We start from the raw sequence: 19,842 nt of genomic DNA, 5'->3' as shown, positions 1-19,842 counted from the left end.
TATCTGTGGTTTGTATGGCATTATCCATATGCCTGTGTAAAAAGTAAGAAAATGCTTTTATTATTTTCTTACTCCTTTCTCCCTCCTGCCTGCCTTGCTACCTGGCAAACCTACTTTATCCTATCTAGATCCTATAAAAATATCTAACATAATTTGAAATGCTCTTGTGTGAAACATGATTAGACTGCATCAATCACTTTTCAAAGATTTTTTTTCCCCCATCATTTTGTATTCTAAACTGCTAAAATCACACTCTTTTATATCCTCCTGCATTTCATGGGAGGCATGAACAGACAGATAGTTCCCCATCTTGGGTGAACCAGTCTTATTAAGTACTCTCCCAGAGTGCATACCAGTCAAATTAAGCTTTAGGTTAACATTTTGGAATGCTCTCCTCCTGCCAACTCATTACTAGTGATATGGCAAAGCAAACTGTTGCCTTCTGCTATTCCAGATATCTACAGAGATTTATTACATTTCAGATAATAAGCTTACCTTCCTAATAGCATACAGCCCACCCTGCCTTATGGCTTGACTTGCCTCTGCTCATAACTTCAGCAGAGAATTAAAGGCCAGAAGTAAAGCTGGCTTTTAAACCTGTCTGGGTAAAGCTGTTTGGGGCTCCCTGTGTTGTGGATGGGAACATCCATCATTTTGGAGTCTGAACTCACTCATTATCTAGACCAGCTCTGCACTACCCCTCAGGCTGGTACTGATCCCTCTCTGTGGACAGATGGTGGTGGGAGAGGAGGGTGATGCCCGGGCGGGTGGCACCACCTCAGTGTGCTGCAGGGCCATATGGGCACTCAGGTTTTAGAGAAACCTGGTCTGTGCATGCAGTACAGCTGGCTGCTACCACACCTGTCTAATAGAGTTGTTGAAAGACTGTCTAAATTCATGCTGAGCTGTGGAGATTATCTCTGTCAGCTGTTCTTGTGTCAGAAGCAATTTTTTTAAATGCTGCATTTGTGTCCTTAGTGCCCAGCCTATGTTTGCCTTTTAGAAAGTGCCCTCTTCCTTCATTACTGCTTGCATTGCATCTGAGACATACAACTGAGACATATAGTGTCTTAACCCTAAAAATAGGAGATTTTTTTTAATGCCTTCATTATCATGCCATATATATTTGCTGCTCCTCTTAAAATCTGAGTGTAAAGAGAGCAGCAAGTGCAGGTGCATCCTACCAGTGTGATTGGGGTACAAACCAGACTCCAGGGAACATGGGATGCTCCAGCATGAAGCTTTTGGGCTGTGGTGCTTCTCTGGAAGCCTCTCATCCTCACAGCAGCCAGCAGTGCAGTGCTCCTGCTGTGCTTGTTCCAGCTGGGCTGGAATTCTGGCTGTGTTGGGTCTCAGGCACTTTGGGCAGGACTGGCTGGGCAGTTTGGCAGTGAAGATGTCCCTCAGTGCCAGCCCTCTGTGGATGGCCTTCACAGAGTTTGGCTCTTTAGCTCCCTCCATAACAATCCGGCTTTTGGCAGGGAAAAACCTGATGCAGGTTGTGGTGTCAGTTGCAGGTGGTTGTATGAGGGTGTTGACATCAAGAGACCATGCAGCCTGGCAGATCTTGAGAAGAGAGATAAGAGACTTTTCTAGAGGTTGACACCAAAACTGGGGCTGTGGCAATGCATGAGCCAGGAGCCTGGATGGTCCAGCTGACCTGCCACAGTACTGGGGATCAATCAGATCATAACCACTGTTCATGAGCTGTGCACACCCAGGAGTTGCAGTGCTGGGTGTGAGAAGAAAGAAAAAATAATAAGGAAACATAAGGAAACACCTCAAATTAAAGGCCAGGTTTTCTAACGGGCAAATTCAGAGAGGAGAGGAGATGGAAGAATCTTCCTGAGAGCATTCCTATGTACATTCACCTGCAGGAAGCATCTTCACTCTTCTGGGTCAGGCTAGACTTGTTCAAAGAGCACCTTTTGTTCTAACCCTGTTTTAAGTTTTGTTTTAAATCCTGTTCAGTTGTATTTTACTTCTTCTCTCATAACTTTCCCTGAGATTTTTAGATTTTGGCAATTTTGAAGTTATACCCTGTGTAGGAGGAGGGCTTCCTGACCAGAGACAGAGCTTGAAAATGCCCTCCATAGATAGGTCATGCTCCACAGGAGCACAGGAAAGCTCTAAGAAGCCCATGGAGCAGAGGCATGAAGGCTGGAGAATCCTGAGGAGTTCTGTGGCTTTAAGATTATCACCTACTCACAGTGATTGAATAGCATTCACTTTGCCACTGCTGAAATGTAGAACATCTTGAAACAAGCACACATGTCACGTTAGTTTTTGTATTTCTTTGTATTTCAAGAGGAAGAAACTGCTGCCACAAACTGAATGTTTGCCAGGCTTTTAATGCACTTGTGTTCTAAGTGCTGTTTTTCTGCACAAAACTTGCCCATTTGTTCTAAACATGAGCCATGATACTTGTTGAAATGTTTTTTTAAGGAACCGAGTGAGTTGTTGGGTCATGCTAACCAAGAGAAAAATAAACATCTTGACATATAATCCTCACTGGTTTTGTCTAGTGTTAAACCAGGTGAAACTGTGGGGTTGAGCTGTTCTTCTGTTGCTGCACGAACTTGAGCTGAGAAAAAAAAAAAATGCAGGCCATATCCTGCCACTCTTAATTCAGTGGCTTGAAGAAGATTGAGATGGACTGCCTCATTTCTTTCCCCTGCTTCTTGGAGTCCTGCTGCTGTGACTGGATACAGCTCTGTGGCTGGCTCTTGGTGCACCCACACTTCATTCCCACTGGCTCTGGAGCCCCTGGCAGTCCTGCAGCTGGTACCCTTGGCACCCTGTCTGCTGGCATCCAGGTGTCCCCTGGACAAGCCCACTCACTCACCATCCTCAGCAGCCAAAGCTACTTCTTTCTCCTGTCTCCATAAAGAACATCTCAGCAGGTGGAAGAGCAGAGGAACTTCCTTGGAGGGGCAGGAGGTGGAGAGGAAAAGGTGGGAGTGTTGTGGAAGGATGCTCAGTTTGGGAGGGGAGGATTCTTTAACATTTGAGGAGACAGAAACAGCTCACTGAGTGGAAAGAGAAAGTGAGGAGGATGTGGCAGGAGTGTGATGGAAGAGGGAGGCTACTCAGACTTGAAAGTGGAGTCAGAAGTGAGGAAACTGAGGATTAGTAGGTGCTTTCTGCCTTAGGTACTATGAGCACCAAACTGTGCAAGTTCATAGCATTTTGCAAAGCTGCACACCTGCAAGAACTATATAACACTGAAAATTTACAAAAATATAAGATGGAAGAACTTGCTTGAAAGAAAGTTACAATTACAAGACTGTATTGTAGTTGTCCTTTTATGCTGGAAAGTATTGAGGAACAGCACTGGTTTAACATTGGGTTCTTGTACCACAAAGATGCCTGAAAGCCCACCCAGCCCATGGCTGCTGCATTAGAAATGGGGAATTTGGTGTAGCAAAGATTCCTGCTGCAGTTTTGGGAGGCCAGTTTACACCAACCTCCTTAGAAATGAGATAAAAGGAGCAGCAAACAAACTGTACTGGAATTTGATTTTTCAAAGCATATGATTAAGGAGGGGAAAAAAAATCTTCCCTACAATAATTTGTTTTCACTGGATTTCTAATTTAATTGTGAACTGAGGTGTGGTTGTCATTAGGGAAGTGACTGTGTTACTTAATTGACATTTCTGCATCCTCTGTGCTTGTGACTCATAGATGCTGGCTTGAGTCATCTGTACTGCCTGGCTGGAGGGAGCCCAGGGCTGTGCTGGGAGAGAAAAAGACAGGACTTTTCTTGTAGAATGGATGAAAGATGTTGGGAAGCTGAGACAATTCCTTTTCCTTGTTTTAAAGGAGAGATTGATGTGACCTCTCTCACCAAAATCCTTTGTGTTGGCTAGAAAAGAGGAAAAGGCTGGAAATCTCTGCTGCATCCTAGACAAGCTGAGCTGGAGCAATTAAATTAAACCCCTGCAAAATGCTGGAGTTCCAGATGTCCATCTGAGCTGTTCCTTTTCAGCCTTTGCATTTTGCCCAGGAAATTTTCCTGTTTAGCCAACAGACTTCATTGCTTTATTTTCACTAAAAAAAAAAAAAAAAAAGAGCTGGAGATACTTTTTTCTCACTTGCACAATTTTGTACCAAATTCAAGCCAGGAGAAGAAGAAAATGAGAGCTAACTTCCATTTGTGGTTTCACAGTTTTGAGTTTAGGCTCTCCAAATGTGTGAAGCTGTACATCAAGGAGTAGGTGTTGTAAGATGGTCTGGCTGTAGTGCTTGTTATATTTTTTCATTACACCATTTCATTTTCCTCCCTACTTAGGTCAAAATGGTTATTTTTACCTAAAAACTGTAAATTGAGCAAATTGAGAAAACTCCTAAAAGAGACCCAACTCTTTTTTTTTGGCCCCTTTTTTATTTTTTTTAACTCAGAGGATGAGAACAGTTTATACCTGATGGCAGTTTTTATAAAATAGCCTCCATCCTGATAAAATGTTACCCCCTGGTGTGTCATTTTTCCAGCTGAACTGCTGGTAGGATTGAGAGATCTTGCACACTGCTGCTTAAATAAATAGACTACATGCTCTATGAAGAAATCATATTATTTTCTCAAAGGAGAACAAGTAGGCTCAGTGCACTGAAATTGCTTTAAATAAACTTGCAGCCACTGTAGCCCTTTTTTGCGCCCTGCAGATGGCAAAGTCTATCAATCAAGCTTTCCCAGCTTTGAGAAGCTGCCACTGAAGCTGCCTCTCCTCTGTGTTGCAATTACATTTTTGTCTTGTGCAGAACTTTGTATCTGAGATATTCTGTTGCTCTAATCAGATTGTGCTTTTGGGCTGAACATATCTTTTGTTTTTCCTTAGATATATGTGTATTAAGATCATTCAGTAATTTGTTAATTGAATGTGCTATTCACTTGCAGTAAATTAGCTTCATTTGCGCAAGAATGCTTTGGGGAAATTAATTAATTTAGCAGTGGAATAAGTCAAAAATTGGGCGAAAGAGTGCCTTACAGAAAGAAAGGAAAATACATCGTCTGTTGTTTCTCACCATGCTGCAGGTTGCAAATCTTGTGATAGTGAATGGAGGAAATGCTGTGGAGAGGGAGCTGCAGAGTTTTCCTCAGCCTGGTGCTCCAATCAGCCACTGCCAGCAGGTTACAATGCACGATCAATGTTCCCCTCTGCTAACAAAGGAACTCAGTGTGCACAAACACAGAGCACTCTGAGCTGAGTTATTAAGCAGACTTAACTCTTCCTCCGAGTTTCATGGTCTTGCTTTTTTTTTTTTTTGAGACAGTCTCTTGTGTCAGGACGTTGCACCAACACACAGATTCTGTTCAATGTTCTTCCGTGGTAGCTTTGCTCTTTTTGTGACACTGGTATTTCAGCCAACCTCTGGTGTAAAAGTGACTATTTGTGCTCCTTGTGTTTTCAAGCATCCCTGCTAGACATAATGAAAGGGGAAGTTGCTGATCTATAACCCACTTTGTCCCTTCCTAGGCCCAGCACGTCTGCAGCTCAGGTGCAGAGGCAGCAGGTACAAATGATGCAGGGGGGGCTGAGTTAAAGGCTGTGAGGAGCAGTGGTTGCAAACAGCTTCATTGCACTCAACCAAAGATGAGGGACAGCCAGAACACCTGACCCCAAAGTCAGTTCAATAGCTTTTAAAACCATTGTGGACTTCAAAAAAGTAAAGGCAAAAGTGCAGCTTCCTCTTTGGCACTGCTAGTTAATATACCCTGGTAGTAGATATCCTCCCATGCAGTAGTGAAATATGAAGTTCATACATCACTAGCAAGCTTTCAGTCAGAATGATGTATTATTCAAAGTGGAATTAGCTAGAAGGATCAATGCACACCCATTACTCTATTTAAAATAATCATTGGAAGACTCATTAACTTTTTCTTCTCTTCTCTTGAAACAACACAGTGAATGAGGCATTTAGGAACACCCCCTCCTCCAGCATATGCACCTCTATGACTTCAGAATATTTTCATTCATAGCAGGATTATTAACACCTGAAGGCCAAACCCCAAATTTAACTCAACAGATTTTGCCTTCAAATCTCTAAACCTGAAACCAGTTGCCATAGGCAAAGACAAAATCAGCTCTACTGCACATTTTTAAAAAAATCAAAGGTCGTGGTAGTATCTGTGTGAAATAGTGCGTGTGCCACCTTAAGGTTCAGTGTCATATCTTGCCTGGGTACCTGTTATTCTCTCTGATTTTACACATGAGTAGAAAATTGAAGTATTAAGGGGGCAGTTTCCATTTCTTGTTTACTCTTACAAATATATTCTGCAGGATACTTACTTTGGGCAGTCCATTCATTACACAGCAAATGCCTTCTGCCTCCCTGCTCACCTCTGTCAGGCTGCAGGCTTCTGGCCAGATTTGTCCTTTTGCATCAGCTCATATGGGAGATGTGCAATTATAGCTTATATGGGGGAGATGGAAGAAAATATCATCTGTGGAGGAGCAGGAATATATCATTCTTGGATCATTTGGTGCTTGTGAAGGTGAAAAACTTAGAGCACCAAATCTAGCTTATCATTATGTCGGGAGCTCTGTAGGCATTTTCTTGGCTTCATGGATTGCTCAGTGTGCTATTGTGTCAACCAGTATCCCTTCTCAGCCATCAGCTCTCCTGGAAAGCTCCAGATAAATATTTCCTGCTTTATTTCAAAGCAAAGCACATGTAAACTTTTCATATCTGTTCATCCGCATTCCAGATCCAGCTGAAATCTTTCACTTCCTTTTATTCAGTAATGTTTAAGAAACTAGATATTTATCCACAATCAGATTTTACAATGTGGACTTCAAAAGGGAGAGAAGCAAGAGGTGGGACAATGGAGTTAGTGCAGAGCAGAAGGGTGTGGACCAAAAAGCCAGGATCCTTTCCAAGTGCTGCAGGCTGATGCAGGTTAAAGCATCGTTGTTCAGAAGGATTAGGAGTAGGGCTGCCCAAGCTGATAGCTGGCCCTGAAATTTGGCCTCAGACATGGATTTGAAGAGTTTCAAAAGCAATATCCCTAGTGCTTTCCCTTTAGTGAAAAAAGAATGTTTCTTTTGATGGTGATTATCTTGGCTTCTTTGAATCCGGTTGCTGTGATGTTAAAATATGTATTGTGTGGCACAGTGTTCACATTAATGGGATTCTTCTAATTTCTGTTCTAACCAACTGAAAATCAGGTCCTTTCCCACAGAGATTGGGGACTGGCATCTGTCCAACGTCACTTAGCTGATAGAAGAATAAATTGTTTAACCATGTTGATTGTCCTGAAACCCTACAGGACAATTTAATCTCTGCAACCTAGTTAATTCATAATAGTTTTCTTTTTCTTCTTAGTTGTTTGTACAGAGTGCTTGGAGCTTAGGTTTTTGGCTGGTGAGTTGTATATCTTAGCTACAGGCTGTATGGGAGCTGAAGGCACACAGTTGGGGGAATATTACCCCTGACTTTCAGTGTTGTAATTGAAAGTAGAGTTTGACACATTGGCATCTTTCTGTGTCAGCCATTGTCACTGGCTTCAGCTGCCACGGTTAAGTATGTAGTCATTCATCCTTGGCAGCCAGCGTCCTTTGCAGCATGAGAGGATGGTCTCTGGATGTTAATGCTCAGCACTCTGGGAGCAGCTGGCTATATCGAATTCAAGGCATGCAGATTTTCTTGGCCATTTTACTTAGCAGATGGGTAAGGCTTGATAGATGGAAGATTTAGTTTCCAAGTCAAGGGCCAAATGTTGCAGTGGGAGAGAAAAGTAAATTATATCACTATTCAGAGGGGAAAGGCTCAGGTACTGTATCACAAAATTGTTGCCATTCATTTTCCTCTGCCTTGCACAAAATGCATGTCATTTCACCTTTCAATATAGCCGACTGTGGCATTCTCCTTCACTTTGAGATGCTTTGCAATACTGTCTGTGAGCCCATTTAATGAGCTTGAAAGCAGTTGCTGCAAATTTATGACAGTTTAATGTCTAAATGCCAGATATTTTTTAAGGTGGAAATGAAAGAGGAATTTGTATTTTGTATCAACCCAAATAGGTGCGTTTTCTTCAGTCCTTTTTTCCCCCACACCCTTTTCTTCCAACATATTTTTAAAAGGAAAGTGTATTCCTTACTCCTGATCTGTTCAAATGATTAATATTCACCTACTTCTCACAAGGCAGCTGGTACCAGTGATCATTAGAGAGCTTTGTGTTGTTCCCTTCAGACCTCCTTGGTTGGTAGGAGGATAATCTGGGTTTCAGAGAGGCTGCCTGGAGCTTTGGGCAATGGGGGTGTCTGGTCCTTTGGACAGAGGTCTTAGAGTTAAGGTCTGATGTTGCTGTGTGGACTCTCTAACTGCCTCAAATGTATTTGGGGGTTTCCCTGTTTTTATTTGTTGGTGTTTCTAAAATAAGCATGGTGAGATCAGTATGTTTGCCTGAGATCTTTTTTGCAGCTTTATAGAACGGTTTCCAGCAGAAAGACAGGTCATGGATTACTTACATGACTTTAGCATATGGCTTTAATTATACAGCATGTGGCATAAATTTTAACACTTTACGAGTCTGCTGAGTTTTGATAAATCAGGGTCTTCAGGAGGTTCTGAGTTTGTCCTATAAAATAATCAGATAAGCAGAGAGCTTTGGCTGCTCTACAATGAGTGATAGAAAATGAGAACAGGTTGGTGTTTTTTAGCTCATGAGGACAAGCTGAGCTCAGTGCAGCTGCAGCACAGGGGTAGTTCCTTGCCCAGTAAAGTCTATTTTCACATCCTGTGGCTTGGAGGCTGAACTAGCATGGTCAGCCTGGTTGAGGTGCTCTGGTCTGTCCTCTGCTCACATTCCTGCTCTGCTCAGTCACTGAAACTGTCCTCTTTGGAGTGTTATCCTGAGAAGGGGCTGAGCTCCCTGGCCTGCCTTCAAGGGTACAGCTGTAGAAGCAACACTTTGAAGCACAGGGACAACACATTGTGCTGCTGAGGGGTGTTAACAGTGCTGTCAATAGAGCTCATGGCTGATCAGCCTTGTTCACTGAAGATGGAGTAATTTCTCAGTCCCTGCATCAGATGAAGGAGCTGTAAGTAAATCTAACCTGTCTAGAGTATGATTTCCACCATGACTTCATGTGAAGAACATATCTGGTTTATGACTGCAGAATGGGGTCACTTGTGCCTTCCCTTTTCCCATATTGCAAATATTTGTCTTGTTCATTGCATTAGCATCAAGCCATTCTTTCTATTCAGAATGGCATGTGCACCAGGTATTGAAGTCACCCACAGGGTACAAAAAACAAAAGATTTTGCTTCTTCATGTCATGTTCATCCCATATTTACCCTATGGTGAGAGATCTGTTAGCACAGGAAGCTGCTTAATGGTATCTCAGTGTTTGTTTTTCCATTGTGCTTAGCATGACAGTTACCTATTTATTTCTGCTGAAGAGGATTACAGGCATTTTTCAATTATAAATGATTCACGCAAGCATTATTTCATCTGCTTGCTGCAGACCTATAGACTGTTAGTCAGTTTTGATCAAAAACATCTTGTACAGGAAGCAACATTTGTAGTTGTGGTACTGTGGGTATTTCAGGGCAATTTCAGGATGCTTTTCCATCTGTCTGTTAATACTCACTCTGCAGCAATGTAGGCTTGTGTTTGTGCCTGGAATTCCTGTGGCTTAAGAAATTTGTTATTCTCGGTGTTTCTTCTGGTAAGTTCTTGAAGGAGTAGGGGGAAACTCACAGTTCTTCACTCACAAGAAAAGGTTTGCCAGCTTAGACAGACATCTGTTGGGTGAAGTCATAGTGCCCAGACCCAGTTACAGATGTGTGATCTTTCTCTAAGGTACCAGCAGAAATGTGGAATATAGGATCAATCTGAATAATTCATTGCTGTTGTCCTTCAGGATATGTTAATAAAATCATAAAGAAACACGTCTGGAACACATATATAACAAAGAAAGTTAAAAACAGTTTGTAGGAGGATATAAGCTCAAGCTTCATGACATGGATTCATAGAGCAGGTCAGAAGGACACTTCTTATTCTGGAGATTTTTTTTCCTTCTGCTTTTTTTTAAGTTTTTTTTCTTCTCTTCCTTTCTTTTAAGTATCAGCTGTTATCAGAGACAGGATTCTTTTATGGGTGAATCTCTGATCTCAACCAGTGTGGTAGCTGCAGGCCAGTTAAACCAGAGATGTGCAGCAATGAGGATAGAACTTGACATTTTGGATTTCAGAAACTTGATTTCCTCTGTGAACACAGGCAGAAAAAGGATACAAAGAAGTGAAAAAAAAATAGAGAGATGAAAATCAAGGTGGGTTTTTTGGGTTGTTTAAGAATTTGAAGAAGAAAAAGATGTAGGAAAACTTTTGTTCTGAAGTCTGAAGCCTTCCACAAAATGAGAAACCTTTTGGTCACTTTTCTAATGGTCTTGCCAAGATCCTGAAACAGTTGTACTGAAGTGTGAGAGAACTGTGTGTGAATGTAAGGTAAGAGGAAGGAGGGCATCTGGAGGAAAATAAAGCTATATCCCATGCAGGTTTGAGCTGACATCTCTGCAAGTGGTACTTGTTTGAATAGGATTTTTAAAGAAACACAAGATCCTGCTCCCCATACCCCTGGAGAAAACAAGATTACAGATGCATGGAGCATTTGCCTTCCAGCCTCCACAGAAATCCTGTGCCTGTTGGTTTTGTGCTGTTGAAGAACACAGCTCATTGCAGAATGTGCTATCAAAGAGGCTGCATGGCTGGATCTATACAGCCACAGCACCTCGGATTAAAGGGGCGCTGCCAGGGCTGAGGTTAAGGATTGATCTACTTTGACACAAAATCCCAAAAGGAAGAGTTCTAACCTTTATGATCCTTTCTGTCTATTTGCTATTTTCAAACTGATTGCAGCTGTCACCAGAAATAAAACCAAAGTAAACAGAATAAAACTCTTTACCACTTATATAGTTAGGCAGCAATAAATAAAACATTGCTTAAGTCCAGAGCAATATTTTCTTATGTTCTTGTCCTTAAATCCTAGTAGCATTTTAATGATTTTTTTCAATGATTAGATAAATGGAAAAAATGCAGGAATGTGTCACACAACAGGCCCTGTATTTTTAGTGTTTCTTTTTGATTTTTCAGATGTCAGAAAGAACCTACAAAGTGGGTAATTTGGTCCACTGTCCTGTGATTATTATTTATACTGGATCCAAAGTGTACAGAGCACCCCTTTGGGCATATAAAAGTTCATGCTTCAAAGAGCTTGGAGCCTTCAGGGTAATGGTGTTATGTCCAGTAACATCTGAGCTGTATATATTTCAAAGCTGCTTTTGCTGCTTTGATAATTTTATTGCATTTCTTGCCCTAGATGATCATTGCAAGTTCTGGAGTACTGTGATGAGGAGAGGATTTTCAATTTCCATTTACAACACCAAGCCATTTTGTCTCTAGAGAAGTGCATGAGAATGTGTCCTGAACACAGCAGAGTAGTTCATAGGGCAAATGAACAGAAAAAGAAAAGTGGTTTGTTTTGGTTTATCTCAATGCAGTTGGCTGAGAAGATAATGAGGTTTCTAAGAATCCTAATTAGTTATGTGGAGGAAGGACAAGATGAGAGGCACTTGTGCTTGTGAAACTTGGGCAGTAGATTCCAATTTTCTTGTCAAGCTATTAAAATTTGTGATATTTTTGCAGCACAATTTTTGGATGTGCTGTGGTCAACGATGTCCTCCTCCTAAGAGCAGCTCTAAGCTGGCTCTGCCCTTCATAGATCAGTGTGTTCCTTTCTCAGGGTTTTCTTCTTTTGTCTCCACTCCTTTCCAAATGCATTAATACATGGCCATAATGTGATTAAACTCTGTTTTTCCTCATGACATTGAGGTCATCAGCAGGCAGTAAAATACAGGGCAGCTCTCTTGTATCTGATGTGTTGCCCATTAGGAGCTGTCCATCCAGAAATTATCAACACTGCTCAGGTTCTGAAGCTGGTGGGGAAAAGAAGGAAGAATGTGCCCCATGAGTAAGATACATGGCAGTATATATCTCCCAGAAGTAAATTGGCAAGTATCTTAAATAGTGGAACATGTTCACAGAAATTGTGAGTTATTCCTACAATACCTCTGAAGAGGTAAAAGGTTAAAAAAAATTGCATTATTGGTTGTGAATTCCTTGTCTGTGTGCAAGTAAGTGACTGAAATGATGGGTTTAATTTGGAAGTTGTGGAACTCAACAGGGTTAATCCTTCCTGCTGCCTTTCCCTCCTCTCCCTGGTGGTGGATCTCACTGTTGTGGAGGATGTGGGCAATTTCTGAGTGATAGAAGGAATGTTGCAGGGTTTGGTCTGGCAGTGCAGGCAAGTACACTGTCCAAAATTGATTTTTTTTTTCTAGATCCTCTCACAGAGCTCTTTTGCCTTTCCTTTGTCCAAGTGACACTAAACTAAATAAATTTAAAAATATGAATAGCAATGAGATGCCAAGGCCAAGTTCCATTAGGGCTGAAAGGGATCCAGCTTCCCTGACTGCAGTGGCAGCACCAGATTTATGGCTGTGTTGGTAAGGAATGAACTGGTCTGAGATGACTTCTGTTTATCACAGCAGTTCTCTATGAGTTTTTAGGCTTTGCAAGGCTCATGATTGCTAATGTTTTAAAGAATGCAGAGGACACTTTTTGTTTTTATTTAACCTTCCTCACTTTATTTGGTGACACCATGTACCACAGGCATTTGGTGAAGATCCATTGTAAATGTGAGAACTCAGCAGCTTGTTAGGAAACATTTTTTTCTCCTGTTAGAAGATTAAAATGAAACTGTTCTGTCTAATGCCAGAGTAGATGTAACCAATCCTGTATCCTTTGCATGTAGGTCAGTCAGAGGGACAATTCAGCACTGGATCCCATTATCCATGGGTTGAAGGGCGTGGTACATCATGGTAAGTAGCTGCTTAAACTTTCTACTTGTTGGGAAGGGGAGAGGGGCAGAAATATTGTCCTTAAGGGATCAGGTCACCCCTGGAAGGACGCAGTGAGCCCACACATTCCTCATTCACTGATGTTTAAGGGCATCACAGGCATTATTTGATAGGTAAAGATCAGAGTCATTTGTTACCTGAGAATGGTTTAGGGTGAACAGTAAACAATTTGTTTCTTTTCAGTCAGTGCTCCAGAATGCATAAGTTATCAATCACAACCTGCTGCAATCTATCATTCATATTAGAACTTCGAAGGCAGCCTGGATGCTTCACTCTGTTATTTATCTTCTGTTTGCTCTAAAAATACACCTCTCTGAAGTTTCTATTTGTAAATAAATTATTTGTCTTTCAAATTTAGGGAACTGATAATGAAACAGAAAATTAACTATCTATGAAAATTAATTAAACTTTGCAGCAGATGAACATCTTTCTAATGCTGGCATAAATACGATCATTCAGCTGTTCTGATGCATATACCTATTATCCTTGAACTTATAGCAGGTACTAAAATAAATATTAATATATTTTATACTTTTATAACCAATTTTTTACTTGGGAATTTTCCTGAAGCCTTACCACAGGTAATGCATCATCAGCAATGACATCAAGATGCTCCAGTTCCCAAAGTACTCTTGTCAGGTTTTAAAATAATGATTTGTAAAGTTTTAATAATCTCATTGTAATTCAAAAGGCATCTGCTGGAATGGTGCTCAGTACAATAATAAATCTCTGTTCCATCTATAGTGCTGTGATAAAACATCTTTGTACCTTTTCTGAGGATTGTCTTTAGACATTAGCTAGTGCTGTAGAGCTTAACAGACATTTTTTTTCTCTTGACTGCAACCCTAAAACTAGTTGACAGTGTTAGATTAAAACAAAAAGGATCTTGGATTAATTGTTCTCCTTTCAGAATCATTTAACTTTGCAACTGGGAAGGCAAATAAATCCAACACAGTGAAAAACGGGTTAAAAGATAACATGCCATAAAGTCCTTCATTTAGAGAATTTTCCTTAGGTTTTGCTGCGTATAAATTGCAGTGTTCTGCTGTGAAATAAAAACAACACACTGAGGTGAAAAACTGGTGTGGTTTTCCACAAAAATAGATAACAAAACAGGCCAGCTAAAGCAAAGCTGGGATGCGTTAGGCTGCACGGTTTTTTCAATGTCTGTGTAATTTGACACTGCAGCCAAGTTGCCATTTAACTGGACTGGGGTCTCTTTCTACTTTTGTTCTTCACCTGCTTTCTATTGCAAGACTCCAACCTCCTGCAAGCACACAGTGTTTTGGCCACCTCATCAGAGTTTTCTGCTCCCTGTTTTGCTCCTCAGACAAAACAGCCACTCCTGGATAAAATCACACCAGTGTCTCCTTAGAGGATTCTTCCATTCCCAAAATTAATTGTTTGGGTAGGATGTGACTCGTCCCCAGGCTGTGATTCCCTGACCACACAATGATCAGTCCATCTCCGTGCTGTCCTACCCACAGCAAAATCTGGGTGGATAAAAGAGGTTTATTTTTGTTTTGCACACAATGCACAGAAGTCTGCTAGTGTTTCAAGTAAAGGAAATCACTTGATATATTTCAATAGCTTGTTTCCTTTTCAAAACATTAAGGAAGAAAAAGAGGAAAATCATGCTTTCCTTCCTGTTTCAAAGGCCCTGATTAAAGGCCTTTTCTAAGGTTCTTTTGGTGGTTAGAGTAAAGGAATTTCTTCCTGCAAAACAGTTGTTGAAAGAGATCGTTCTCTTTAACTTAAATATTGATAGAACACTTCAGTGAAGAATTCTCATATTATCTCTCTTTTAATGTTATTATATAGAATAATAGTAAAGATGTGAGGGTTTTAGTCCAGATTCTTACATTTATTTTCTTGATGTGGTTTACTTACATCTTACATGAGCACAGTTTTATGAATTTATCTGAAAAGCTTCTTCCTGACTTCCATTTGCCTTGCATTCAACTGGGACCCTAAGGCAACATGGAGTTTTTGGCTGAAACACAGTGAAAAACTCTTGTGGCTTTTGAATAGAGTGGTTGGATCAAGCAGGAATCCAACAAAAGAAGGCAAAATCAAAACCTTAAGTTTCTTTGCATTTTACAATATTTCCATCACCATGTTGGTTTTAGGTGGTTGTCACAATACAGAGGCACATAACATACAATGTAAAATTAAGAATATTTACATGCATTGAGGTTTTCTTGTCCTTCTCCCTCCATCTGGCAGAGCATGTTTCCTGAGTTGTGCTGAACACTCATTCAATTCTCAGCATGGGAATGGCACACCCACACAAACCCTCATCATCCTCATTTGTCATTTACTAGCAGGCCTGGCCCTGTGTGGGGACTCCACTCTGTACAGGGCTCCCACACTGGCCTGTCCCCACAGTGGTGACAGATCTGGTGACACTCAGGTGGATACACAGATGATACTCATGAATGATGATATGGGGTTTTTTAAAAATTTTTTGTATCCTTTTTCCTTTTTCTGTCAAGTTCTTGTATTCTTACATTGCCCTTGCAGGGGTATGCAGACATTTCCAAAGTCATCAGTACTTTCTGTAGAAGCGAAAGCAATTTTTGCTTGATATTTCATCAGGGATTTGAATTACTTACTAATTTGATGGAACATAAATAATTGTGCCCTTCACAGTGTCACCAGCTTAGTAACAATGGTAGAGAAACATACACATAAAAATCAATACAGGCTTAGTTGCTACTTAGTTGATTTTGTTTCCTCATCTCCAAGCATAATTTTGTAGAATCTTAATGGCGACATTAAACTTAATTCTACATGAGCAAGCATATAAAGTTTCTTAGCAGGAAGGGAAATCATGGTGTACCAAACTGACAGATGATGTCTGGATCTATGATAATGCTTTGGGGTCTGCCCCATGTTCTTGATGCTGAACAGGATGTTCCCACACCTCTCCCCAGCTCCTGCATCTGCCCTCCAAGAGCAGCACAGGATCAGAGAAGGCTCTTACAGGAGCTGTCAAATGCTTGTTGCTGATTTTGAAATTGCTTTTGGTTTTGTGCTCTGCCAAGGATTTGTCACACCTCCTGCCAGCCAGGTGCCTGCTCTTCTCACTGCTGCTTTCCCTGCCCCAGGGCACGTGGAGAGCGTGTCTGCCACGGAGCCCAGCCAGGACTGACAGCTGGGAGTGGGCAGCCCTCCCTGGGAAAGGGATGGGCTATGAGCAGGTGGGCTTTGAATTTGCTGGGGCTGACTTGCTCTTTCAGCTCTGAATGCTGGGGGTCTTTTTTAGCTCCTCTGCAAATGCTGTCCTCATCATGAAAGGATGGTGCATGTTGCTCATGTTGGAGTTGGATCACAGGTAAAAAAGTCACTGGTGCCTGGCTGTGTTTGCAGCACACATGGGGCAGTCTTGGTGCTGCACATCTGACTCCTCTCTCTGGTTTGCTGCCCAGGTGCTCAGCTTGGTGCCCTGCCCTGAGCCCCTCTCTACTCCTCATCCTTCTTTGTGATGCTGAGGATTGCAGGTCAGGAAGGAGCTGCTCTCATGCAAGGGCTGAGGAGTCTGCTGAGACCTCAGAGGGAATAACTGTGCCCTTGTGGGAATAGGGACTGAAATACCAGGTTATGTGTTAGACAGTTGATTTGCATTAAAATGGCTATGAAAGCTTTTGCCTGCCACACGTTCCAGCGAGGTCTCAGAGGAGCACCTGGCAGGATGGAGCTATTGCACAGAAACATTGCATTTCCCACCTTTGCTGTCTTTGATTTGCCCTTTTTGGTACTGTTTGGTATGCAAGCCTCTTAGAGAAGCCTTTTCCATGTTTTTACCAGCTGCCTGGAAGGCATTAAAATGAGCTGCTTCCCTGATGTCAGTCCTGGGGTGGCACCCAGTGCTGGAGGCTGTTTGACATTCACCTTTTCCCAGCCTGGCATAGCTGCTCTGCACAGGACCACAGTCCTGTTTTACTGTGCAGGCAAAGTGTTGTCAGAGGGTACAGCAGCCCACACTACCTCAGGCTCCTGGAAAAGATTGCAGGATGATGGAAACCATGTTTTTGTCACTCCGTCCTGTTCTCTGTGGCTGTCGTCAAGAATCTACACTGATCAGCAGAAAATTATTATTAGAACACAAAAAAATTACCACAGCAGAAAAGGCTCAATGTCACAAAAATGGGGCTCTTATTACCTTCCTTGTCAAAAGTGAGCTCTGAAAATCAAAGTGCTTCCAGATCAAAAGCTTAGGTACAAAGTGAATCGATGGCATCTGTTGCTTGTTTGTGAACATGAGGTGGGGTGAGGGGAGGAGAGGAACCTTGGTTTATTTAAAAAGGAGGTTGGAAAAAATCTGAAAAAGCTGTAACTGGAACCCAGCATGGAGCAGAGTTAAGTCTTGGATCTCCCTTGAGATGGGCCAGAAGTGGTCAGGCAAGGGATTACTAAAATTTCTGGTCTTGCTGGGGAGAACTTACCAAAATGCACTGGAAACAACTGCTTTAATAATTAAAAAGGATAGAGAATAAATATGTTGCACATCTCTCCAGTTGTCCTAGGTGAAAAATCAGTGAATAACCTGTTAAAATAAATCAGCACTAAAAAGGAAGCAATCTAGACAGTGTTAGTTACCCTGTGGATCTATCACACCAGAATGCAAAATAACAAGAAAACACCATTAGCACCATGACACGTTTTTCCTTTTGTTTTGAACTTCAACCATAACACCGCCTGACAAGCTGTTTGCCTTCTACACCAAATATCATGGGGTTGTAGAGAAGAAGGGTGGGGGAGAGGGGTGAAGGTGAGATGTGATACTGTGGGACCTCATCTTTGAAAGTAAAACTTAGAAGAAAGCAGCAGCTCAATTTGGAACAAGGAAAGACCATCAAAGGGAGAGCAACACCATGTGTTAAGCTGAGAAGGGAACGTGGAGGAGCATTTCTTTTTCCTCGGGGATGAGCTGGATATATTCTTTTGTTTTCTGATCTGTTCTTGTGTTCACAGTCAGAGTAGCCCTGTGAAAGGGGCCAGGACACGATTGCTGTGGAGCAAAGGGGAGGAGGAGGGAAGTGGGAAATGGAGATGAGAGCAGAGGTGATAAGTTCACACCTTTATATAGGGCAGCTCTGTGCATAGCTGCAGGGGTCTGTATCATTTAAAGGAATAAATGGTGGAAGTGTTGGAAATCTCTGGTCCTTCACCTGTCTGCTCTGCAAAAAGCAGTGCTGGCCACAGCTGAGTAAAGACCAGCAAGCTGACAGAGAATTAATAATTGCACAGAAAAACTAACTCAAACTAACAAAAAAGATAGCACTTGTAAAAGTTAGGAATTAAAGCTGATGTTAAATGTGAACAAATCATCTGCAGGGAGTAGGAGTTGGGTGCTGTGCTGGTGGGGTTTGGGGATATTCACTGAGAAATGATGGGTGGAGAAGTCTGAGAACATGTGATTTTGCTCTGGCTCTGCAGGAGCAGATGTGAACAGTCCATGCTCCTCTGGGCACTTCTGCTTCACTTCAGCCTCTGCCAGGGTCCAGCTTTTGCTAGGGATCCTCCTCTCCTCTAAACTTGGTCATAGATTCTTTTTCCTCTTATGGCTGGTGCTTATTCTGTATCTCTTAGTTTCCTAGCCTGTCCAGCCTGATGTACCTCTGCCTCAGGTCAGGTTTGGTGGAACCTGGAGAAGTCTTATCCCAGTCCAGAATGCCAACAGCTGCTCTGCATCAGCGCTGCTTAAGCATGAAAGGTTCAGAATAACATTTTCCTTCTTTAAAGAGTTAAGACCTCTTTTCTGCAGCTAAACCTTTTCCTCCTAAGCTGTTTTAAGAAAGGGAGTGAGAAAAATTAAGCCTGAGACGAACATGTGGCATGGAAATGGTTTTTTGTGAATAAGAGACTTGCCTTTTTTATTCCTTCCTCCTGTTTTTTTTTGTTCCTCTCACTGGTTGTCTCAGATTAAATTAGTCTGCAGGACTGTGTTATTATCTCACTCGCCTCCTCCCTGCCATGCTGTGCTTGCTGTGTCCTTACAGCTCCTTACATTGCTCAGCAGAGGCTCTTTAAAAAAAAAAAAAATTAAATAAAAGTGAGAAAAATAATTGCACAATAAATGACAAGAATTACCCTGAGTGCAGAGAACTGTCAGATACTGCTCTTCCTGCAGGATTTACACAGCTAGCATTCATCTGATGATCCTTTCAGTTAAAGTAATATATAACATTTGTAATCTCATCTTTAAAATCACCCCCACGAGTCTGGTCCTTGGCTCTGCTTTATCTGGGAAGTTCTGGCTCAGTGGGTGTGCAACACGGCGTCCTTTTGATTATTTCTGTGTGTTTGCTTTTTAAAAGTTTGAATGCAGAAGCTTCAGAATGTCTTGGCTCATTGCGAAAATGAAATTGGCAATAACATTGTTTAATAAATTTGGGAGACTTTCAAAGCTCTTCATATTGGTATTGCAGATTGCAGTTATTCAAAGGGTGGCTGGGTACCTATCAGGCACTGCACATACGTTAATTTTGGAAATAAACTCAGTTTAAGATATTGTTTTCAATGCAGCCAAGTTCCTGTTTTCTTACAGAAAATCATGATGAAAGTCCCAAAGCATTCCACGAGATATAAATGGACTTGGCATATAGCTATTTTCTTGTGATGTCCAATCCAAGTTCCTGTTAGATTTAAAAGAGTTTTGATCACAGATAGTTTGTGTGCTGTTTACCTGCATATCTCAAGAAGCCTCTTACTCTAGTGATTTGATTAAAATTCAGGTCTATCTTTTTCCACTGATTTACAGACTGTATTTTTAGCAAGTCAGTCCTTGAAGGCAAAATGTTCAATTGATGGCTCTTTCATAATAATATTTGTGGGCATCAGCTTCTGTAAACTGCAGTAGTTGGTGGAGAACCACTGCTGGTATCTGGTTTAAGATCTGATTTTTTTCCTCTTCTCAG

General features: G+C 41.6%; 1 protein-coding gene across 1 annotated transcript in view; it reads left to right on the top strand.

The window, feature by feature from the left end:
- Positions 1 to 19,842, top strand: part of PTPRG (protein tyrosine phosphatase receptor type G) — a 383,561-nt gene that overhangs the window by 265,170 nt on the left and 98,549 nt on the right. The window contains exon 6 of the mRNA XM_030227885.2: positions 12,814 to 12,880. Within this exon, the coding sequence (XP_030083745.2) occupies positions 12,814 to 12,880 (67 nt within the window). The remainder of the gene's footprint in view (positions 1 to 12,813; positions 12,881 to 19,842) is intronic.

Source organism: Serinus canaria, chromosome 12 (assembly GCF_022539315.1).
Source record: "Serinus canaria isolate serCan28SL12 chromosome 12, serCan2020, whole genome shotgun sequence".
NCBI lineage: Eukaryota > Metazoa > Chordata > Aves > Passeriformes > Fringillidae > Serinus > Serinus canaria.
This window is presented reverse-complemented; position numbering and strand designations above follow the sequence as displayed.